The 25,063-nt window shown below is 36.3% G+C and overlaps 1 protein-coding gene across 1 annotated transcript in view; it reads right to left on the bottom strand.

The window, feature by feature from the left end:
• The window catches only part of LOC103659507 (fibroblast activation protein alpha), a 69,944-nt gene that overhangs the window by 34,395 nt on the left and 10,486 nt on the right, over positions 1-25,063 (bottom strand). Inside the window, exons 3-12 of the mRNA XM_008687030.2 lie at positions 19,947-20,045; positions 18,929-19,023; positions 17,694-17,768; positions 16,153-16,205; positions 12,673-12,745; positions 11,875-11,995; positions 10,813-10,967; positions 8,719-8,822; positions 6,447-6,582; positions 3,202-3,246 (exon numbers count right to left, since the gene is read on the bottom strand). Coding sequence (XP_008685252.2) covers positions 3,202-3,246; positions 6,447-6,582; positions 8,719-8,822; positions 10,813-10,967; positions 11,875-11,995; positions 12,673-12,745; positions 16,153-16,205; positions 17,694-17,768; positions 18,929-19,023; positions 19,947-20,045 — 956 coding nt within the window. The remainder of the gene's footprint in view (positions 1-3,201; positions 3,247-6,446; positions 6,583-8,718; positions 8,823-10,812; positions 10,968-11,874; positions 11,996-12,672; positions 12,746-16,152; positions 16,206-17,693; positions 17,769-18,928; positions 19,024-19,946; positions 20,046-25,063) is intronic.

Genomic DNA, 25,063 nt, shown 5'->3' with positions numbered 1-25,063 from the left:
CCTTCACTTTCCCAGAGCCGAGTCCATCATGCATCCTGAGTTAAGTGCTTCTGGCAGCAAGTCACGCCTGGACCCTAGATAAGCGCCCATAACTAGGGGGTCCTCAGTTTTAACAAGGCTATTTCACAGCCCCTTTATCGTGCTTAGATTTTCTGAAAAATTACTCACCTCTATGTGCAAAGCCATTTCAAATATTTTACTCGGAAGGTAAGATTATTTACCACAGATAATTTCTTGCCATTGTTGGTGAACAACCTGAGGTCCTACTCAGCAGAGGCTGATGCCTAAACAGAGTCCACATTCAGTGAAAAACACAGACTTCCAAGCATCGAGTAGAAAACTCATTTTTCTGGCAACCAAATTCGGCCAGCTTCATTTGTGAAACAAGGAAATAAAGGCTTACTTAAAAGTTAAAAAAAATACAAACCCAAAACAACCCTCAGTTTTCTGAACAAAGGGGGTTTTGCCAACACTAAGGGAGGTGTAGTGTGTTGCTTACTTATTTTAAAATAATTTAAATGTGGCTTTGCACTCTAGTTGTGTGCTTTTAGTGCTTGTTCTCCATTTTACTACCTCAATACTAGATCCTTTGATTAAAGGCTTCTTTTTTTGTCTGTTCTCCACAGGGCAAGAAGAAATTTGTTTGAAGTGCACTCGTGGTTGTTATGTTTGTGATCAAATACTAAAGGAGATGTTAGGCTATTTGCCCCAAATTAAGACCCTGAATATCCCGTGCGGAGGACAGAAAGTGATAAGTAAAGCTATCACTGTTAGCCTGCAGCTAACAGGTGCATTGCTTTACGCAAGTCATTCTCTCTCACTCTGATTCACAGGCGGTTTCCAAGGGTTTTTCAGTTTAATTCTCCTTAATAAATTCTACAGGAACAACTTCTCTAAGATTGCTCTTTAATTTTATACTAATATGACTAGCCTGTACCCTTTCTCTAAAAACTTCATAAATATTCCTTGAACAAATGTCTGAAAGACATACATGTTTCTAGATTATTTCTGGGTAGCTTTATTAAGCGATTGGTTTGATTATAGGTCAAAAGACGCTATCCAGCATATTATGATGTATGAGTTATGAGCGTATAAAGTTGTGGCCTGACTTTCAAAAGACATGTCAAAATTTTATGAAAGACCACTTCAAAGCAGCTGCCTTGGGAGAATAAGAACTTCTTCTTAAGAGATCTCAGTGCAAAGATTTTTTGACGATACCTCTTCTGGTATTTAGAAAATTTACTGACTATTGGGTAAATTTTAAGAGATCGAGATGAGTACATGAAAAAGTACTTTTTCCCAATAGAATTCCAGAGCAACAGGTATTAAAATGATCTAGCACAAAATCATATGCTGCAGATAAGTAACCCGTTGTTGATTAGATTTATTTTGGCATGATTTTTTAAAAACGATTTTTGATTTAATGTAGGGAATCTCATCTTCCCTCAAAGGATATGCATGTGCCTCCACTGAGGGTATGTAAAACAATGTTCTGTGGCTTTAAAAGGCAATTAATTAATTAATTGATCTATTCATCCAGCTCATGTTTGCTGAGGTTGCAAGGTTGGTGCTGTACAGATTGTAAAAATTGATAAGATACAAATGTTGACTCTAAGATGCTTATAAATAAGAGATTTCAAAAGATGCATTCTAAAATATTTCAGAGTGTTTTGAACACTGGTAGCATTTTCAGAATAAATGTGTGTGGATTCCTAAAATCATGTCTTTGAGAAGACTGTTGGTATCATTGTTTATCTATTTGTAAAATCATATCATTCATGTTATTCTGTAGTAACTCCAAGCTATGTTATCATCATGGAGAATACAACCGAAGGAAGTCTTCAAGAATTCTTCTTTGCCTTCATTCTTTACTGGAAATTTTGCAATGGGAGTGAACTCATAGATTAACTCCCCCTTTCTTCAAGTTTTCAAGCAATGATCTAGGGATTACCTTTTTGGAAGATGAGCTTCGGATTGACCAATGTTCCAAAAATTTAGAAATTCCTGTCCTTTCACTGAATACTCCTGATTTTTCCTGTGTTATTTAGTACAGTGGCAAAGAGTGAACTCAAATAAGACTTTCCCATTTTTTTCTCAATTACACATCTATCCTTGTTGCCTTGCTATTTTAGAATGTAACTTAATGTATATAATTAATAAAGTAATAACTATTCTCAAGTTAATGAATAAAACTGAAATATCTTCAACTGAAGACAGAGTAAATACATGTAAGCTAATATTGTTAAATCCAGAAAAGTGTACAACAAAGAGTTTTTAATACTGAAGATTTCTACTTTGCAATTTACCTTCTTTCTACCCACCTTAACTTCGATTTTTTATGAGTTGTCATCTTACAATTGACTCTGAAGTCATTATTGTCCTTGTATCAGGGGTTAATATGTTAAACCAGGTCCTAAGAGTTTCCTTTTTCTTTGCATGTGCCACTCAGAAAAACTGTGTGTGTGTGTGTTTAAATCCAAATGCTAGTTGAATTCAATATACTTGTAATAAGTGGCAGCATTCACACAACATTCACTTATTCTTTGTCCTGTTGTGTATTCTTCATATGGGCTATTAGACAAAATTGATAATTTTGTAAAACATGATTTTTTTACACTAAAAATTCTCACAAATCACAGAATAAACCTATCCCCAAAACTCTACAGATAAGGGATCACAAACCACAACAAAACATACATTTTCCTATTTGATATCACTTAAAAACTGGAAAAAATATATACTTCATTTATTCATTTCAGTTTATATAAAATTTAATAAGAGGTAGATTGTCTTTAAATGACTAAGAATACCAGCGTATTTGGTTCTTCTGGCTTCAAATAGCTAATAATTATTATTTTAAGCTGATCAGGAATTGTGATCCCTTTTGAAAAATAATCTTTTTTATTTGTTTAATAAGAATATTAATTAAGAATAGCAGAGTGTCAATTAAAAAATTAAGGTTGGAACATGAGGAATATGATACGTTCTCAACAGAACTTTAAATACACAGACGTTGAAATTGGCACAAAATTGCTGAAAGGATCACCACTTTTGTTGTTTTGGTTTTGTTTTTGTTCTTTACCTTGTTATTTTTTCTATGAAACAAATAGGGTCAGTTTGGATACATTTGAAATAGTCCTTTGATAGCTGAGAATCTGTCAAGTGACATTAAAATACAAGGAAAAGATAGCAAAATCATACTCCACCAGCCCATCCAGTTCTGCTTTCTTCTATATGCTCCTGGGTCTAAAAGAAAGAAAGATCACATCAAGCATACTGTTAGGAGAACAGTTTTTCCTAAATATAATCTGGGCATTTGAACCAGTTAAGTGCTGCCTACTCAAACTGTACTATTGCTAATTGAGTAACTTCACACTTCAGATGACCATATTCAAAATCTTGTACATCCGCACTATTGCAACCACATGAGTAATGTAAGAGCTGGATCTTTCTGCAAACCTTCAAGAATTCTGGTTTAATTTTCCATGAAGCAGTGCCTGGAATTATTACATCTGTGGAAGCCTAGGACAACCCCAAGCACTTAGCGTCACGTAGCATTTTACAGTGGAGTTTAATTTTTTTTTCTTAGTCCTATTAAGTAGGTAGGAATTTTAAAATGTGCACTGGATCTTATTTTGGTGTATATTTTAGCATAATACAATCCATCATTTATTGAACAAAATTTAGTAAGCTTAAAAGGATGAATAGGCTTTCCTAGACAAATAGAGAAAGAACATTCTATGTGAAACGAACAACACAGAGACCAGGCCAGCTTAGTAGACCACAGGTGTGGTTCAATAAGGCTGAGCGGAGGGTGACTACTGAAAAGAGTTGAAGATGAGGAAAGATGCAGGGGTATCAGAAACATCCCGGAGAAATTCTGATGCCACTCTAGGAAGTTTGGACTCCCCCTCTGGGTAAATTCTTTGAAGGATTTCAAAAATCACAATTTTGAAAATATAATTGCGAACATAATAGAGAGAATGGATTAGAAGTGAGTAAGATCGAAGGAAGTGGAGAGATCAGTTGGAATGCTATTGTAATGCTTGGGAAAAGGATGATAAAGGCCTACATCTAGATATCGATAGTGAGGACAGGCCAGAGAAGATGTAGCCAGAGATACTTAAAAGTTCAAATCCTCAGAATAAATTTGAGGGGCCAATGGTAACCAAAACCTCTGGTATAGATAAAAATCACCTAAAGAGTAAGTTGAGAGTTGTGGCAAAGACTATAAGATTATCAGCAATCATTTTCTCTTTTTGCTAGGACTACAGCCGGGCTCCATTTCCCAGGCCTCCTTCCCATAAGATGTGGTCCTATGATAAGTTCTAACCAATGGTGTGTGAGCAGAAGTGACTCATTCCACTTCTAGGCCTAACCTATAAAAACCTCTTGTGCATGATTCTCCATTCCCTTTTCCATCCCCCAGCTGGATATTGGTGGTCAGGTTTGAATGACTTTGGACTAACCTTGGAAATCACTAGATAAGACAGCAGAAATGCCATCAACCTGAGCACCCCATCTCCCACCCCTCACCATTCCCCACTCACTTGGACTCACTAGTAGGTGGTTACATGAATGTGCAAAACATTTCTATTGTCTTAACCCACTCAATTACTGGGAGGGTTTTATTGCTGTTATAGCAGTTAGCCTGTCCTGCGAATACATTAATTTGGAGAATAATAAGATTTCCAGAGAGCAGAAAAGAATTGCTGGAAACAAAAAGAACAGTCAGTGAAGAAGAAAGAGAACCATGAGTGCGGGTACTGTCATAAAAATCAAGGGAATAATAAATCTTAAGGCACAGCTTTGCTGTCTAACTCAATGTTTTGTTGTTCTTAAATCAGAAAACGTGTTCCACGTACTTACCAAATTATTTGGAAACAGAGGTTGTTTTGAAATCCTAAGGTTAATTAAACCTGGTATTCTGAATTTAATCACTGTTTTGGGCCATAAAACTAAAGCTTATATTCCAAGGACTTCCACATCTCCTTGAATAAGCATCTTATATACTCTGTCAGTTTGGATTAAAGTTGTCCCTGATTTTGATAAATTAGAATTTCAGATTCCAAAGCAATTGCTGTTTTTAAATGCCTAGGTTTGAGAACTAAAAATTGTATCTAAATGACTGATCTTAGAGTTTTAAACTAATAAAATTAAAGCAATAATTCGTCATACCTAGATTCAATACAAACATTGAAGATATATTCCTCCAAAGCTGATTTATCAGATGAATGGTTTCTAATTAACTACCACAATCAAATTTATTCTTTTCTCCCCCCATGCTACTGCATTAAAGCCAAAATCTTTCTGTTTTGTATATCAAAATATAAATAAGATAAAAATAAGCTTCTAGCATATTCCATCAAAATTAGTCAAGCTTCTTACAGGGTAGTGATTTAAAAAATATTTTTAGCCCGAGTAATGTTGACTATTATAGTCCTGATATATTTCCAAATAGATTCATATGACTCTTTTCTTGCAAAACATAGTGTCCTAATTTCGAGATGGAATTTAGTGATTTACTTTGATTGCTCTGTGCTTTTTTTCTTACTTTATAAAATAGGTTTGTTCTATATTTGGTTTAATGAAACATGTCTTCATAATTAGAAGTCTTATGAAATGTATCCATCAAATTTCCTATTTAAAGAAAACATTTTGTATTTCTTAGTCTTTAATATGAGTACTTATGAACAGGCTCATTTTAAAGCTTTTAGATTGCTGAAGTACTTGTCTCACTCATTAATTTAACAGATTATGTTTGGATTTGAACAATAGAAACAATTAAAACTCAACAATAAATCTATGCCTAATTTTCAAGTTTTTTTCTCCCTAAAATTAGCACAGTATGGAATACTCTCAAGATAACAGGAGAGCAGGATAATTTGATCCGATATTTCATGTCATAGTCTCAATTATCTGCTGTTAATTTTAAAATGGGAATATTTGGCTTTCTTTTGATAATATCCATTTCCTTTGAAATTTTTATTTTTCAATTTTGACACTGAATAGAACATAGCACCATTTGCATTTTTTCTTTCTTCTTTTTCTTTTTTTAATAGAACACATCTATTTCCCTAATACACCCATCTTATTTTTTCACCCTCCTTATTTTGTTTTTTTTGACTGCCAATCCTTTTATCTCAAAAGGATAGATCCCCGTCCTAACTCAGAACCAGACGCCTTATTTCTCCAATGTTACACTGTTTCAGTTAGTCTTTTTCTCCATGCAGTCTCAGTGCTAAAGTCATTCAAGAAAACAAGGGGTATCTTACTTATTTAATAAAAATAGTGGACTGTGAGTGAAGAGGGAGTTTTTTGCAAAGCAATCAAGAGTTGAATGCTGTAATTCTAGCCTTATAATACAAAATGTTAGCTACAGATAAGTCCCCCCTCATATACTTTCATCTTCAGAAATAAACCTCTGTGGTTTTAATATAACCTACCTTTGGACAATCCCATGTCTGCCAGCCTTCCCTGAAATCACATATAGACAGAACTGAAACATTCTGGATTCTTTTTAGCCACTGCAAGCATATTCGTTCATCAGTAACCCATGTGAGCCAACTGAAGTAATAATCACTGCAAATAAAGCAAAACAGGGAGTCACAATCATAAACCAGTATCACATCAAATAATTTAAGTTCTACTTTCTAAAGGATGCATTTTATTATTATGAAATATGTATTCCATAGATAAGGAAGGTAAAATTTTCCCTTCTCTACAGAGAAGGCTTAAATATACTTGCTGAATTTTATTTTATTTATTTTATTAATTTTTTCTTTTTAAGAGAGAGAGTGCACATGAGCCCAGGGCAGGGGAGGGGGCAAAGGGAGAGGGAGAGAGAGAATCTTAAGCAGGCTCCAAGTGCAGAGCTTGATGTGGGGCTCCAAGGCATGACCCCGAGATCATGACCTGAGCCAAAATCAAGAGTCAGATGCTTAACCTACTGAACAACCTGGGCACCCCATACTTGCTGATTTTTAAAGAACATCTATAAGGGAGCTCATTCATCTAAATGGAATTATTATATGCTTGGGTTTCTTCTCATTTTGGATTTTTACATCTTAAGTAACATTTTAAGACATGAGGCCAAGCTATTGGTCAATCTAGAGGGGAAAAGCATTAAACTGGTGATTTTTCGCAGGTAAACTCAATGTTTCATTTTTTAACTAGTTGAGAGAACGCCCAGCGTGGTAAAGGCCCATCTTTCTCTCCAGGCAGGCTTGTGTTGGAAGCCGGGTTTTAACTGTGACCATGATCAGGGGTTGAAATTCAGGTTTACTATAATAATCAGAGGTGATGTACACTAAGGAACCCAAATGACGCTCGGCACGTCGTTGGTGTCACCGAATGGCAACAATTATTACTCGGCTCTGAGGGTGAAGCCGCAGGTAGAGAGCATCGATGTAATTAAACCACAGAATTTTGGACATTGATGTTTAAAAGAAATCCCAGAACTGGAAGGGTCTCTGGCTCAGATTCTGCTTTTACCTCCTACTAGTTATACTATTTAAGGCTACTTACTTAACATATCTGTGCCTCTGTTTCTATATAAAATGGGAATAATAATATTACCAAACTCAAAGCTTGCTAGAGAGTTTGTGGAGAGTGCTTAAGGTTCTTGAGAACTCTGCCTGCTCCATGGTGGTACTGAGAAAATGTTAGCTCTTCCTATTAAATTGTTAATATTTTATAGATGCCCCAACAAGCCCCTTGACTCCTTCTACAGTACCCTTTCTATCATTCCATTTGCCTCCTAAGGAGAATGACACTTCAAAAGAAAAAAAAAGACGTATTTGGTTTTAATCAACTAGATTGGGGTTGGGGGAGTAATGGATCATCCAAAAAAATAAAGCCATTTTCAATTATCCACGAGTGGATTCACCCTGGCAGGACACAGCAGAGGTCTCTGCTGAGGTTCTTTTCCCTGTTAGTGATCAATTGCTTGGCCCTGGCTGACTCCCTTTCATGGGGCAGCAGGAGAGAAGCCAAGCCGTGGCCTGCTAGGGTTCGGGAGGTAGTAAGGAGGCCCACCAGGCAGGGCGTAGGGGACCTCTTGCCTCTATCTGCTCCAACCAGAATGACCACAGAGGACTGAGGGAGGGCTGAAGGGTTGCTATAATCGGGGCTAATCAGCCAATATCTACATAGGGCACCATGCTGGGGAAGTGAGACCGCTTCATGTCCCTGTCTACCTATAGTTCACCCCATAGTTAACCCCAAACAGATAATTGGACACCCAGATAATTGTGGATAGACAGCATCCTAGTAAAAATAAAATGCTAATATTTGGAGAGGGTTGGCTTATCTTCTCTAGTTTGTCATGCGTATGTGATCAAGCACGATCTATAAACGCTGGGCTGGAGAGAAAGCAGACCTGTGTTGAGAGAAGCCATGCTGAGAACACATAGGAATTTAACTACTAGCCTACTGATCCCAGGTTTACATTCACTCCTCTGAGGGAGCCTCAGACTGATCACTACGATCATCTTTATCTGTGTGAAAGAGGCTAATATTTTAAAATCAACATAAGAAATGTGTTTGTGATTTTTTTAAATTTGGTTGTGTGTTTGGGTTTGCATGCCAATTTTATTTATTTATTTTTGCTTAGAGTATACACATCATAAACTCACTAGAAAAGAAATGTAAATCCCAATTAAGAAATTTCAGTGTTAAAATTCAGTTTAAGATAGGAAGCAGCTGAGTTTACTATACCTTGAAGCTATCATTGCTGGAACTGGCACTTCTCTGGGACCCACATGCTCAGGATAAGTGGTATCGATAATAAATAACCGAACAACAGGATTCTTAGCTCCAGCCTGCCAAAAAATTGGAGATATATATATATATATAAGCTCATAAAATTCTAATTATCACCACCATATTAAAGACACTTTAGGAATTTTATAAGCTAATGATATAAAGTATATTACTGTTGAAAACATTCTAATTATAACATGCCCAGGAATCTCATTTCAATTTTACTTGCACGGCAATTACAAATATTGTGTCAACCAGAGTGAAAAACACATATTTTAAGTGATTAATGAGGGAGCTTTAATTCATAGGGAAAGAATACTTTGGATATGAAAATGCAGTTCTATAATTGATATTATCTTTTCTGACTTTCAAAACAGATATGTCCTATTATTATTATTAGGATAAGTATAATAATCATTTCTCCATGTGCTAGAGGGAGTGTAGAGGGGAGGACAGTGTAAAGAATAAATAATGAAAGATACTCTTTGCCTTGCACCCTGTAATTTGGTCTAGGACAATCATCACTCAATCTCCTAGCGGTTACATTACTACTGCTATCATTCCCCCAAATTAGGGAAATGTCACCTCCAAATAAAGTGCCCGTGGAATTTGCACTTTTCTTGTTTTGTACTTTCTGTGCTATTATACACCCTAAATTTACATGACAGTGTAGTTCACACCCAGACAGCTTCTTAGAGTTCCTGTTATTTTAACACAGAAAAAGAGAGTCTTATAATTGTTAAACAATTTAAGTCCACGAAGTTTAGGTTCACAGCCTTAAATGACTCCATGCTGTTTGGATTTATCTAAAGAACTGTCCAGGCCCTCCTCTGACCTGTTTCCCTGTGAGATTTAGCTGGGGCTTTAGGCTTCTTTCAGGTCGTCTCACCTCTCAGTCTAACATCAGATGTTTCAACAACTTCGGTCTTCAAGGAAACGTGAAAATTTGGGTTCCAACTTCTCTGCCAGCGTCAGTCAGTCCTCAGTACTGGGTTCCTCCGTCTCTTCCTGCTCCCTTCCACCCTCCTAAAGACCCAAGTTCTTTCACATCTTGGGCCCCAGGAACCACACCTCTTGCTTCCAAATATCTCCAGCTTTCAGACTTTTTACCCAGCCATTGAGGGGTCTCCTACCTAAACATGCATCTCCTATACACTGCCTTTTCTCAGATGACTTTTAACATAAATTTTAGACTATCTGCTATTTTTATTTCTCTTACCACAATCACTTTGACTCGCATCAAAAAATACTTGTGCGTATGCACATCTGTCCATCTTTGTCACATATAGGCACCCACTGGATCCATCTGTAACAGTGTTCTCTTTCGCAAGTAAACACCATAGCGACTAAAGAACAAAGAAGTATTTTCTAAAATCACTTCTTGTGAGAGAGGACGATTTATGATTTGATTTGATCCCCTTTCAGATTTTTTGTCTAAATCAAATCGGGATATGGTGCTTCTCCACCGTGACCTTGCCGTTCTCCCACTACAGACATGGGGCTGAATGAAAAGTGTGTACACTGAGAATTCTAGAATGGTTATACAAGAAACTTTAAACTCCACGTTTAATTCCTCAAGGAAGAAACTAGGCTTACAAACCTAACCTACCTTGTATGTCCAGAAAAGATCATAACACATGCCTGTTTCTACCTGACAGGAACATCAAGTTCAACATTTGTATTTTCCATTCTAGTTTGCATTTACATGAGAATTCAAGAGGGAATTGCAAAACAGAACTTTACCCTGAATTTGGAGCACGAAATATGAAAAATTAAAATTAAGTTAAGCTTGTTTTTCCTCCATAATCTAGACCATATGTTTTTCAAAGATTCTGCGATGGATTTTGCAAAGACTACTTCATCCAGCACAACCAGATGTCCAAAGCAACAGACGTCCACATAAATAATAGAGCACAGTACAATGTTTGCCTTACAATGCACAAGGATAAGAAGCTCTCCAAACTTGTTGATCCCACCTCTATTCATGGTATTGGTTGCTCATTTTGACACCGGAGAAATGGAAGCATCTGCTAAAAGTACTCAACATACCTTTGGGTATGGAATATTTATTGTTCTAGGATATTGTTCATCACCAAAATAGGAATAGGCAATAACTGGTATCTCTGTATCATTAAATTCTGCATATGCCAAAAATTTTCCATTAGGAGACCACCAGAGAGCATATTTTGTAGCAAGCATTTCCTCTGAAAGACAAATACAAGCATGTTAATTACAGTTATAACTGACTCTTAAGATCATTGTAAATGCTTCAAAATACATTGTATTAGCCATTTATTGACTGAAATAATGTATTTAATGTGGATGTAACATATCCCAAAATTTGGTTATTAAAAAGGACAATCTGAGTTTAAAGAAAGAGTTTAACCTTATACCTCATATCAAACATCAACCAGTCTTCTTACGAATTGGTATTAAATCAGAAATGTAATTATTTAAGTAAATTAATTAAACATTTCAACAATAAGTAACCTTTTCCCTTTGGGACAGCTTCTGGTTTTTATAGTCACCTCAAGTAGCCCAAACAAGGGGAACTGTAATTATATTACAGAGTGACATAAATGTTGGAAGATGACTTTTTATCCTAGGAATATTAAAAAAAACAATAACAACAACAACAGCTCAGTTATATATTTTTTAGTAAAGGCAAGGACTACAAGACCTTTTAACGTCCAGGTGAGTCCTGGATCCTACATGACCTAGAGAGAGGACACAATTCACGAAAGCATCAAAACCTAGGAATATTTCCCTGCAAAATTACGTAGATTGCTGTTTCGTTTTGGAAGAAGCTTATTTCTCAAGAAAAAAGAAACCTGAGGAAATGTACTAACATAGCATCTAAAGACCATATACTCTTGAAATATAAATTATTACTACCACTTTATAATGCTTATGAAAATAAACTCTCCCAGGCCGATTATTAGATTTTGCTCTTTCAGAACAGGCTCACCCTGTTCCTAACCTGATAACAGCTTTCAGAAATGCCACCATTCATCTCAGTAACATACCACTCATCTCCATTTTACTAAATATATGCAATTATTTTTAATTAAAAGCCTAAAACAGCAACAGTAGAAAAAGAATACAGCTTACCTTCATACACCCAGTCTGGGATTCCATTGAATATTTTATTTTCTTTTCCATTATATGTTATTTGAAAAGGTGGGTCTTCTGGTCTTTGTTTCAAATAGATATTGTTTTGATAGACATATGCCTAGAAGTGGTGGTAAGTTAGTTAATAAGGAGAATTCCATAAGAAATACAATGAAGTCTGTAAATTTGTATGAACTATTTACCTAATACCTGCAAAATGAGTGGTAATCCAGATGCAAAAAAGACTCACAACGAAAATATCGTTTTAATAGGTCAAAAAACCAACCAACTCACATTAACAACAATTATGATTTTTGAAGTCTGTATCAAATAAAGCATAGAGTCTACTATTGTATTTGTAGTTTTATTACCCAAATAAATAATTGTGTATATTAACAGAAAGTCAAATAAATCTTTGAATATTAATAGCTAGCCAGATCTAATCTTTATTTAGAGTCCTTAAATAAGAGCTTGGACAAAATTTCATGTTGTCTGAAGCTAGTCTGGGAAACTTGTGAAAACCATATTTTTCCTCAGCTTTCTGGCACAACGCATTCTGGCTGAGTATGAGGATAAAGTTTTTGACTGCGATATTTAAAGAAGTCTATCCATGAGCTTGAGATTTTGCGGAATTCTCAGATGAGTTTCAATTTATCAAAACTCTTCCCGTTTTTAACCACTAAAATAGTCATGAATTTTTTTTTTTTCCTTTCAGGCAGGGAAATTTAACAAAGGCCAAAATCAAATGGCTCCTCTTTTATTTAAATGATTAAACACTTCTATAATTTAAACACTTACTAATTTACTCCCAACAGGCGACCAGCATAAATACTGAATTGGACGAGGAAGCTCATTTCTTCTTATAAACTCTCTAGAAGGAAAAAAAAAGAAAGAAAAAATAATAATAAACCTTGCTGTTCAATGAAAAAAACATCTCTGTAAACAGAAAAAAGTAAACAATAACAATGACGGATCATCCCCTGCTTCTTGAAACCTAACAGAAAGAAGGTGGTAGCAATGGCACTAGACACATTGAGTAGTAGTTGGGGTTCTTTACTAGTTACTTAAGTCACTTAACTTCTCCGGGTCTCAGTTTTCTGACGTCTATATTGAGGTGAATTAAAGATTTATTAAAGATTTATAGGCTGTGAAAGTGGGACTGTTTCTAGAAATTATCTAATGGAACCCCCTCGTTTTATAAAAAAGGAACGTGAGGTTCGAGGGATATGACTTTTTAAAATCACATCACTGGTTCTTGGCAGACCCCTAACTAAACTCAAGTCTCTTAACCCTCAGGACTGTAAAATCTGTACACATCAGGCTGAGATGGTCGATGAAGTGCCTTCCAGCTCTCAAATGCTATAATTGTGCTGAAGTTTAATATGTACTCTTCCACATTCTCATTTACAACCCCCATCTCTGTGAATGCATATGCATTTCAAATTTTGAAAATAAGATGCCATTTGACAATCTCCCCAGGGATCTGACTTGAAATCAGAAAAGGAAAGGAACATCTGATCTCAAGCTAAACTGAAAAACAGATCATACACTGGGCAGTATGCCTTAAGCTTGCAAAGTTCTCCACCCATGGGGAAATTTCAAATATCTTATTGGCCCAAAATCTCACTTTGATTCCTAGAGTCGCCCTGCAAATACTCAATTGACTAACTCGCACTGTGGAGCTTTTGTAGTTCTTCAGCAAGAATGTGCTCAGATTTTTACAAGTGCTAAAGAGTCATAGGCTGCCGTGCTTAACTTTTGCCTATTATCTTCTTGAAGATTGCATCAATGGTTTTGTTAAGAATGTTTTTGTAGAGACACAAAACCAGATCTGCCTCCAATGTATAAATTGAGGACCCTGAAGAAAGACTCTTTGGCCTCCCCCTCCAATAACTAACTTTAACCTGGATCTAACATATGCCTGACATTTCTACTTTTCTCATCCTTTTAAAGTTTGGACACATGCAAAGGCTTGTAACACACATTCCTTTGATGTAACTTCTTCAGTCACGGAGCCGGAGGCCTAGCAAACCATGAGGGAACATGGGCAGGTCAGTTTTGATGGGGGAAGGAGTAATGCCCCTGGAAGAGAGAGGCCACCGGTGCTGCAGTGAGAATCCTGCCTGCCAGAGGATGGTTTATGAGCAGCAGGTGCCGGGAAGGGCCAGAGTATATTAAAAGACATGAGGGCACAGGCAAAGGAATGATCCGGAAAAGAAAACCTTCTTCACCTGGGTACAGTTCTGTGTCAAGCCAGGGTTCACGCTACCTTGACATTGTAACACTGTCTTAGGTTTCCATATGCTGTGGAGTCATCTATCCAAGCATGCAGACAGCACCAAGCTGAAAATCTCAGTACACAGTCTCTTCAAGACTGGCAAGTCACCACAGCTGCCATTTTCTGTTTTCTAAATAACTAACACTATGAGAGAAAGTGGAGGAGGCTGCTTACAAAGGCTGTCATCTCCTCAGTACTCCTTCCCATGCTTGAAACCAGAAGTATCTTCACTTGCTCTGTGGTAGATTTTTATAGACTCTTCAGAAGCACATAGAAAACTTGGAATTAGTGGTATTTGGTCTTGCCTTGAATCTCAACATATTTGTCATCCCTCACTTCCTAAATTATGCTATATTTACCTGACCAAAAAAAAAAAACAAACAAACAAACAACACAACAATCTGGAAATTAGATAGTTGTGCAGAAGAGAAAGGAAGAAAGAAAAAAGGAAAGAAAGAAAGAAAGCAAGTGAACAGTGGTATGACTAAATTCACTGCACAAAAGCTAAATATTTAAAATGATTCTAGGCCATAAAGCTTATACAAGCCATAATTAAAATATTAGTATCGTCATCTTCTTTTGCAATGCTGTTCTATTTGTTGAACCTCAACATGGATAGGACATGGAGAATTTCAAAATGATTAAAAGAAAAATAAGGAAATGTTTAAAGCCTTAAGAAATTGTGTTGAAAGAGTAAGGTTTTTACTTCACTAGTTTCAAGTTTTCTTGAGAGTAGGGTTAGTGCCTTGAGTTCATGTGTCTCTCTCCTATATATGCTTTTCACATAGTAGGTGTTCAATAAATACTTTTTGAATTTGGTGATGATGTGGATACAGACAAGAGAAGGGCTCAGACTACATTAGGTAAGATTCTACTTTATGTAGAGCTCCTTTTTTTCAATTTGACAGTTTAAGATCAGAGCTATTCTTTTCTGAACATTTAAAACAAGTAGATTTTTTTTTGAATTTTTGTGCTCTTGCTGAACAAAAGAGGAAATAGACCATAAAATTTTTCAATACCTCTTCAAGCCATATAATTATTTTTCCCTTTTATATAACAGCAATAAGATATCACATTAAGATGAGTAACTAAACCAATTCATTGTCCATACTTAGAGTGATTTTTCTGAAGTGTAAATCTGATCATGTCATTTACCATTTAAAACCCTTCAGTGATTCCCTATTGTCATCAGAACGACATCTAAACTCTTCTTAATGGTTTCCTCATTATTATTTGGCCCCTGCTTCCTGGCCCGGTCTCCTTCCCCACCTCATGCCACCTCTCACTAGTCAGCACGCCCTTCTCCAATTTCAACTCAACTGACCTACTTAGTTTCTGGAACACTCCATGCTCTCCCTTCCCTTCGGGTCTTTACATGTTATTCCTTCCGCCAGGAATTCTTCCACTAGGTCTTTTGCCTACCTACTCACTCCTTTTTTTTTTCTTTTAAATTGCAAATATTTCAAATAGTTAAACATTACAAATAAAAAAAGAAAATAATGTAATAGATGACAATCTACAACCTAAATTTAAGAAATACTTACATTTTGCAATTTCAAGAACAATTAATCTAAAGACAATTAATGGAGTATGTATTCAGGTGCAACAAATATTGTATCTCCTTCCCTCCTGCTTCCTTCCCATGAAGTATCTACTCTCCTGAAAGTAGCGTATCATCCCCACGCCTGGGTTTGTACTTTCAGTACATATGTTTACTTCCATAAATGGTATGTTTATAATTTGGTGTCTAAAGTAGGGAAAATAAAACTGCACTGTGTGTAAAGTTACAAAATATTAGTCAAATAAAAAGAGGTAAATACTCCTTAACAGTATTTCCTTCAATTTCTTAAGTTTTATGGGTACACATACACTTAAGGAAGTAAGAAACAAAGATCAGTAACAAGACAATGTAGTCTTAACCTCAAATCAGAATTTGGATGGAAAAACTATAGTAGATGTAAGTAGTATGAATAAATAGACATGCAATCATGAAATTTTACCCATTATTGAGGTCGTAGATGTGATATGTTGCTGTGTAAGAGTATCTCCAAAGCTGTCAGAAAGAAGACAGACGATGACAAATTACGATTCTTAAAAAGCTTATGTTAATAATGTATAATCACAAATCGTTCAACTCAAGTGTCAGAATTATAAAAGGACAATTTTCACAAGGCACTAGGAAGGATATGTTTCAATTCCAAAAGAGTCTTCGTTTAAAGAGTCTTACTGTGGACTTTTGTGCTGTTTGTCTAAGTTCCAGAACTAATCTCAGCAGTGATTCAACCCTCACTCCATAAAAAGCATATCCGAAGACATTTCTTAATATAAAAAGCTTTTCTTTGACACACTCTCTCCTAAGAATTTTCCCTTTATGCTTTACCTTGATTGAAGTGAAACCACTATGATCTCCATGGCCATAAGGGTTACCCTACACCTGAGTTCATGACAATGATACCCTCTAAAATTAGGTAACGAATTTTATTCAACACAGAGTTTTGTTACAAAATGTTTGCCTTGTTCAAAGGTAATGCTTTTTAAAAATAATAGAAATTAGAAAATAAATAGAAGATATGTAGCTTATAATCCCTCCTGAAAAAAAAAAAAACTGCTCTTTTTCTCATTAAGTATAGTTGTTCTGTGGTGGGTGAGTAATACAAGTATTATTTTTTTGTTTCTTAAAAGAGCTTTCAAACTCTTGGCAAAGAAACTCTGACTGGTTGAAACATGTCTTCCTAAAGACTGCTAGTGACCCGAACTTGGTCCATTGGAAAATAATCAGCAGACAGAACAGCAGGGGAGAGGAAAGATTAACTATTCATTCTGTATATTAAGAGAGTTTTACATCTCAGATAGGATATGAAAAATGGCAGTTAAAAGGTTGTCTATCTAAAGGTAATTATTAGAAGTTTAATTTGATAACAAATTCTTTTGCCTTCTTGCAAAAAAAAATAATTATCTTGAAGTTATGTAAGTAGAAAAATACAAGATAATTAACTTCCCTCTACAACTTCATTCAGGTTCGGGAAATTAAGTAAGGGTAAATGGTTATGGTTTGGTGGGATACTTCTACTCCAGGCTTTTGAACCACAGATTTAAACCCTGGTCTATCACTGCCTGTATATTATCTTACTTGAGCAAGTGAGTTAAAAAAGCGACACCTTGATTTTCCCATTTTCAATAATAATAAACTTTCATGAGGTTAAAACATGTAAGAATTAACTAACGATTTATGAAGTCAAATAGCTTTAGAAATACAAGTATAATTCTCCCATTTCTGATAAATATCGGTGCCTCGAAATGCAGTCCCCCCTCCCCACAGAAGACAGTAGTTTCTACTACTGGATGATAACCAGACAAGTACACAAAATTCTAAATTATTTGTATATGTTTTAGTTATGTTTTGGGGATTCATCGAGAACCCACATTAACTTCTTGACTATTTAGACATAAAAATATATTCTTGCTTCCTCTTACTTTTATAAGCCAAACTGCAGATTAGTAAGAGATATAGACAGATATACCCAAATTAAATTGTCCATACCTTTGAATAATCACTTTCTAGATATGCAAATTGCCGATCAGGTGATAAGCCATAATTTGAAGCATTCACGCTTTTCTGGAATTATAAAGAAGTTGATTAGAATACAGACAAAAAAATACCCAGAGCCATGTAAATGTGTAGTTCTAAAAGGATATCATACAACTGATATACTCCTACATACATATGCTTTCAATGCAATTTTTAAAAATGTTTACATGGTACTTACTGTATACAAAGAAATTTATTAAACACTATGGGAGGAAGATGTGATAAATAGGACATATTCCGTGATTTCTAGAAGCTTAACATGTTAAACTTGAAAACAATGTATTGCAGATTAGAAAGTTCTATTAAAGAGATATAAATATAGCATTGTAAAAGCATAAGAAAAAAGAAGTGTTTAAATCCAAATGAGCGGATCATTGATTGTGCAAAGGAGGACAGTATCATCTGAGCTTGATCTTAAAATGTTAGCAGGCTTTTGAGGGCGGAGAAAGCAGGAGGCTTGAGAGCTCGGGAGACAGAACAGCATGCACCTACATTTCATAGCTCTTGTTTCTTGAGCGCGTATTCCGTGTTAGGCGCCGTCCTACCACATTCAGATGTTGCATCACTTACCTCTTATAGTAACCCAGAGAGGGATTATTCTTCCTACTCTTTAGAGAGAGAAAATGAGGCACACCGTGGCTGGTGTAGTGAGGAACCTTATGTAGCTTTCCATAACTAGGGAGTTGACAGAACCTAGAGCCTCGGTTTGCCTCATGTAAGGACTGAGTTCTTGACTTTTGTTTCTTTTCTTTTTTTTTTTTTTTTTAAGATTTTTTATTTATTTATTTGACAGAGATAGACAGCCAGCGAGAGAGGGAACACAAGCAGGGGGAGTGGAAGAGGAAGAAGCAGGCTCCCAGCGGAGGAGCCCGATGTGGGACTCGATCCCATAACGCCGGGATCACGCCCTGAGCCGAAGGCAGACGCCCAATGACTGCGCTACCCAGGCGTCCCTGAGTCTTGTTTCTTGCTACACTTTGTCCACAGAGAAAGAAAGATGCTAGGCGATTGAGAGGAGGCAAGGACAAGTTGTCTAGTGTGACTAGAAGAGAGAATTTGAGAATTTAGTGGGAGATGGAGCCAAGAAGGCAGATTGGGTCCAGATCAAGTGCGGAGATTTTGGACTCGGCCTTGATCAGTGAAGAGATGGCGAAGTTTTGGGGAGGAAGATGTTGCCAGATACATACCATGGTGGCATTACTCAAAATGGTATATGAGTCTCCTGTTTCAATATTGTAATATACTATATCATTATCTGTAGACTGATGAAGATATTCTTGTCCTTTAAACAAGAAGGAAAACAAACTTGAAATGATCTCCCTTAATAGGAAATACATTTATAAGAAAGAGAAACCTCTCTTATTTCATAGATCGACTTTGTTTTTCTTCCCTGTCCAGGATGGTGCTTTGTCAGATTTAAAATAATAAGTCGACAGTGGAAGGGAGAACAGGATGCTCTTTTCTACTCTCCACAAAAATGCCATATGTAGTAGTAGCTGCCCCAATATGACCAGTCCGGGGTGCTTGGGAATAAAATTTTCTCTGTGTTACAAAGAAGATAAACTAGTTTAAAATGGTATGTTTGTTTTGCAGCAAAAAAAATACATTACATTTGGGCTGTGTTTGATTTAGTTTAAAACCCATTTGATGTGCATTTTATTAAAAATTAAAATATTCATATTTGTTTAGTTGTCCTTAGATATAAACTATAATGTCATAAACATCTCAGTTCACCTTATTATTTGTTTGATTAGACTCCTTTGGCAACTTCCTATTTTTGAAACTTATGTGAAAACATCAGTTTTATGGCCCGGGAAATATTTTTTTGTCAGGGTGGGATTTGTCCATTTCTCAGATTATCCAGATTGACAATGGAATTTCTCTTTTGGTAAAATTCTTATGACCTCTCCTGAATAGGTGCATATCTCCCATTTTTCAGATTATTCTAACAATGCACTCTCAGCTGTCACTCTCTTGTTGAAACTCTAACCGGCATCATTACTATTGGGTAAATGCAGTCCAAATGGTTCTGTCAAAGGTGCTTTGGTGGCCATTTGACTTATCTGAATAATTGTTCTTTCTTTCCATTTCAATTGGTATGGCTTCAGTTACCATAGAAAGATGTTGGCACTAAAAGTAAAAAAATAAATAAAAACACACACACATTTTTTAAAGCCTCAAAAGGTAAAGAAATAATTCATTTACCTGAAATCCAGTTTGGGAAAAATGTTTTGTAGGTAAATGTTCCATTTAAAATATCCTTCAGTGTGAGTGCTCTTGTTGTACTTCCTTCAGAGTCATGAACTTTGGGAGAAATGGAAACATTATTACAAAAAAGATGATTAATAAATTAAATAAATCCTGAGCCTGTCTCTCCTCTGTTCTGTCTCATGTCATGAAAAGACCTGCTGGGGCACCTGGGTGGCTCACTGGGTTGAACTACCGACTCTTGGTTTCTTCTCAGTTCATGATCTCAGGGTCCTGGGATCAAGCCCCAGGTGAGGCTCTATGCTGAGTGTGAAGCCTACATAAGATTCTGTCTCTCTTTCTCTGCCCCTCCCCCCTTGCATGTGCATGCTCTCTCTCTCTTTCTCAAAAACACAAAGAAAAGAAAAGAAGAAAAGAAAAGAAAAAAGAAAAAAGAAAAGACTTGCCATTGCTAAACACTTGGCTTAAGTCCTGTCTTAAGATCTGTGAGTATTATTTCCTTGATAGGCTAATGAAGGCCTAGAGGGCCAGTTTGCTTGCCTGAGAGGACTATGAGGGTGGCCGGGAGGGCCGTGCTGAGCAGCCAGGATGCTATTCAGGCAGTGCGGAGTTGTCAGAGATTTTTTAAAAAAGATAAGATGATGATCGCACAACTCTAAACCTTGCAAAGCTGGGATTGCAGACTAGCCTAAAAACCTAGTGTTTCAAGCAGTTTATTGTGTTTTGTCCCCGATGCTTGGCTTGGATTACTCCTGGTGTAGCTGCAGCATATTTTAGCATCCCCTTTGGTCAGAAGCCATCAGCCCAAATCCTTACCTTCAGACCTCTCAAGAGAGGAGACATCAATGAACCTAGATAATTTCTTATCCTGACTGGGCCTTTTTTAAAGATAAAGTGGGCCAGAAAAAAAAAAAAAAAAAAAACCCACAAAAGCAACATCATCTATGCAGATGATCGTAAAAATTCTGGAAGTAGAGGTTTGCCATATCAAACCTCACCTAAGGTAACTCACCAACCACAAGCAAATTTCACCTATATTTGGATCCTCCGAAACAATTGTGTTTTTCAAACATGACTCTATTCTCAGAACACATTCATTATAGAGCTCCGAAACAGTCAGATACGCCAGATGGGTAGTATGGCAACCAACTTCCAATCCTCCTTCACATCCATATTGCCATTCTCCATCCCTCCCACCCTACCCCTTCTCCAGGCCATCCCTTACAGAACCAAAACTTAGAAAAATGTCCTCAACCTTGAATAGCATTTGTGAATCTGGTATGTGCCCATGCAAAAATAAAACTGTCGAAGATGAGAACTATAACTTCTTCCTCCTGCTAAACTCTCTCCTAGCTTCCCATAACTCGTGGGATAACGACCAAACAGGTTCGTCTGAACTGTAGGCCCTAGCCTGTCCGGGATGGCCCTCCTGTCCCTTCTTGCCTCTCTCTCGTTACTTTTTAGACTCCAAACATACTGGGTTTTCTGTTTTTCAGATACTTATTTCTTTCTCCAGGGCTTCTGCTCCTTTTTCCACCTTCTCCCCTCTCATTGCTTCTATTCAGACCCTAATGCTTAATATAAAGTTCACTTCTCTGGGAAACCCCTTCTGACCCCGGTTTAGATCTGTTTCCCTTGTTATACATTACCACAGGCCATGTTCTTTTTTAAAAAAGCATTTGCCTTGATTTGTCACCTTGTATGTATTTGAGTGATTATTTTATTTATATTTCTCCACCTTCCACTGTATTCTCAAAATAGTCACTGTAAGGCCAGAGACCGTGTCTAGTTTTGCTCACCATCACATCCCTAGTATCTAGAACATAATAGGCATTTAATTAATGCTTGTTGGATGAATGAATACATGAAATGAAGCATGGGTGGATGGATGAATGGATGGATGGTTGGATGAGATTAATCCTCTCTTTTTTACAGGATCATTCTACTACTAATATCCTGTAGGGCTTTGGTAAGTCAATCCCTGGCATCACAGCTTACCCACCTGTAACAGTATAAAGGACTGGACTAGAAAATGGTGATAATACTTCCAGTCCCACCACACTGGCTTTGGAAATTCAAGACGCAACATGCTCTATAAGCTTATAATTACATAAATGTACAGCCATGTGATAAGAGTTAATTGACCAACTGGATAATAGCATCTTCTGCTATTTTAACTGATTCACACTGATGTATGTATGCTCCATATGCTTAATTAGGACCCTGAATTATTTTCTTCATTTACTAAAAATTATTCTGGTGGCTACAAGAACGCAGGTGGCTGGTGAACCCCTTTGCAACTAGACACTAAATAATAACACTAAGTTTTTCTGTTTTTTAGGATGTTTGTCTTCTTATATTCTCTTTGAATTCTAAGTAAGGTTGTACGTGCCATACAATTATTCATAATAAAAGTTCTTCTATTTAATTAAATGGTCTTGTGTAAGATTTATACCACTGATTTTATTTTATTTATTTATTTAAAGATTTTTTGTTTATTTATTTGACAGAGAGAGACGGCCAGCGAGAGAGGGAACACAAGCAGCGGGAGTGGGAGAGGAAGCAGCAGGCTTCCCGTGGAACAGGGAGCCTGATGCAGGGCTCAACCCCAGGACCCAGGGATCACGCCCTGAGCTGAAGGCAGACGCTTAATGACTGAGCCACCCAGGTGCCCCTATACCACTGATTTTATAATTGCTATTCAATGAATAAAAGACCATTTTACTACAATAACACTAGAATACTTGTGAAGTATTTTAATTAAATTTTACTTAGCTCTCCTAAAAGTAAATTGCAATCTGTTTCTAATATAGCTAAGGGGAAATTCTAACACTATTTGCGGTGGAAATTACTTTCCTTTTTGAGATACATTTAATTTATATCTACATAATCCTGAACATATAGATGAAAAAAAATTTCGATTTAGTGAATCCCTTTATTGTGAATGCCAAAAAAAACCCCCTCCTAGATAATTGCTTTTTAGAAAACATTTTTGATTTTAATTCAATAAATAAATATAAGCTTGGTGATTTACTTATTTGTTTTTATTTATTTACTTTTTTGTCTAGCATAAGTTATGCTTAGATTATGGCTAATGAGTTACATAATAGATTTTCCTTTTTAAATATCCTTGCATATAATTTTCCCTACTTGCAATTATGCTTAACTGAGAAATTCATAGCAGTTAATCTTCATTTCTATAGAAGGTTAAATTAAGCAAGCTAATTGAAATGAAACATTTAGCTCTATGCTTGGCACATGGTAATCAGTGAATAAATTTAGCTTTTGTTATTATCATAACTTATAGTATTCTTTCTGTATTTTTTCCTTTTTAAAAAATCTGAGTATGGTTGACATTAGTTTCAGGTGTACAACCTAGTGATTCAACAAGTTTGTACATTCATTATGCTATGTTCACCACAAGCGTAGCTACCATCTGTCCCCATACATGGCTATTACAATATCACTACGTTCCTTATGCTGGGCCTTTTGCTCCTGTGACTTATTCATTCTATAACTGGAAGCCTGTATCTCCCACTCCCTTTCACCCATTTTGCCCAACCTCCTACCAAATAAATATTCTTGATCAGAGATTCCCAAACTAATCTGACCGCTGGAACTGTTTTGTTTTTAAATATCTACTAAAATCACAGTAAGGGGGGTTCCTGGATGGCTTAGTCGGTTAAGCATTTGCCTTCAGCTCACGTCATGATTGCAGGGTCCTGGGATTGAGCCCTGCGGCAGGCTCCCTGCTCAGTGGGGAGCCTGCTTCTCCCTCTCCCTCTGCCTCCTGCTCCCCTTGCTTGTGGGTGTTCTCTCTCTCTCTGTCAGATAAATAAATAAAATCTTTTAAAAAAATAATTTAAAAAACCACAGTACGGGAAATGCAGTTTCAAATTAGACTGGTAGCGTATATAATTAATGTTCACTTTCATGTTACCATAATGAAATTCATCAGTTGTGCTTGAAAATTTTGGTCACTTTATAGCTCCACTACTGAAATAGCACAATTATAATCATAAACAGAGTTAGTACTAATATCACATATATGGATAAATAAAATTTATAAAAATTAAGAGTTTCAAATTATTTTGAGAATGCCTACTCATTTTCCTTTTCATATCATGAACAATCATGCTGATCCTTGTCAGATTTCTCAAAAAGATTTTAGGGATTTGTTATTTACTCTGTTAGCACTTCGAATTCAGATTACCCGGAAAGTTACATTAAAGTGTATTTAATATTATTTCCTAGTTAGTCATTTATTTTAAATGGGTGCATAGTAGCTAGAAATGCCAATAATCTATTTATAGAACTTAGCATATGTCCTATTATGACTCAAAATATCTGAAAAGCATTTTTAAACTTGTATTAATTATACTACTAATTATTATAAGGATAATAAGCCCCACCAGCACCCAAGAAGTGATGAGTGGATGCACAGAAAACATATCCAGAGGAGCTAGTTATATTGATGTGGAAATAAGTAAGGTTCATATCACAGATTTAGGGTAGGCAACTGTTCTTAACGTCGCGTGTGGGGTAGCCAGGGCTCGAAAGGTGTGATTTTGCCAGAGCCAGGCTGGGATCAGTGCAATACCAAATCAAATGGGAAGAATTTAAATTAGGTATTCTTTACTTTCTCCTGAAAATGACCACATGTTCATAAATGCAATGGAGTAATGTATCTGTTCTGAGAAGCCGCATTAGGTCACATATTATGAGTTATGAAACATGAAGTTTACTCAGAATTTCTAATCCAAGCTTTGGTTCTTTGTACATCTAGAAAGACCATAAACATAATTATGTTTCACTACACTATCAGTGTTAACCCCTGTATCAGCTACCAACAGAAATGACCTTCCATTGGGCTCTATGAAAATGCCATTGGCTTATTGCTGTCTCAATACTTACCTAAATTTATTGTACATGAACTGTTTTCATCTCTATATTCATGCGAGTTGTATAAAGCATAGGTCTTCACCCATGATAGCAGTCTGTATTTGATTTTTCTCACTATTATGTGCCCAGTAGCCAGGACGGCACTTGGCATAGAGTGGGAGCATGATAAGTATTTGTTGAATGAAGAAATAAATCAACTGAACAGATTTTAT

The sequence above is a fragment of the Ursus maritimus genome, unplaced genomic scaffold, assembly GCF_017311325.1.
Source record: "Ursus maritimus isolate PB19 unplaced genomic scaffold, ASM1731132v1 scaffold_1, whole genome shotgun sequence".
In the NCBI taxonomy this organism is placed as follows: Eukaryota; Metazoa; Chordata; class Mammalia; order Carnivora; family Ursidae; genus Ursus; species Ursus maritimus.
The sequence above is the reverse complement of the archived record's forward strand: the minus strand, read 5'-3'. Positions and strand labels throughout refer to the sequence as shown.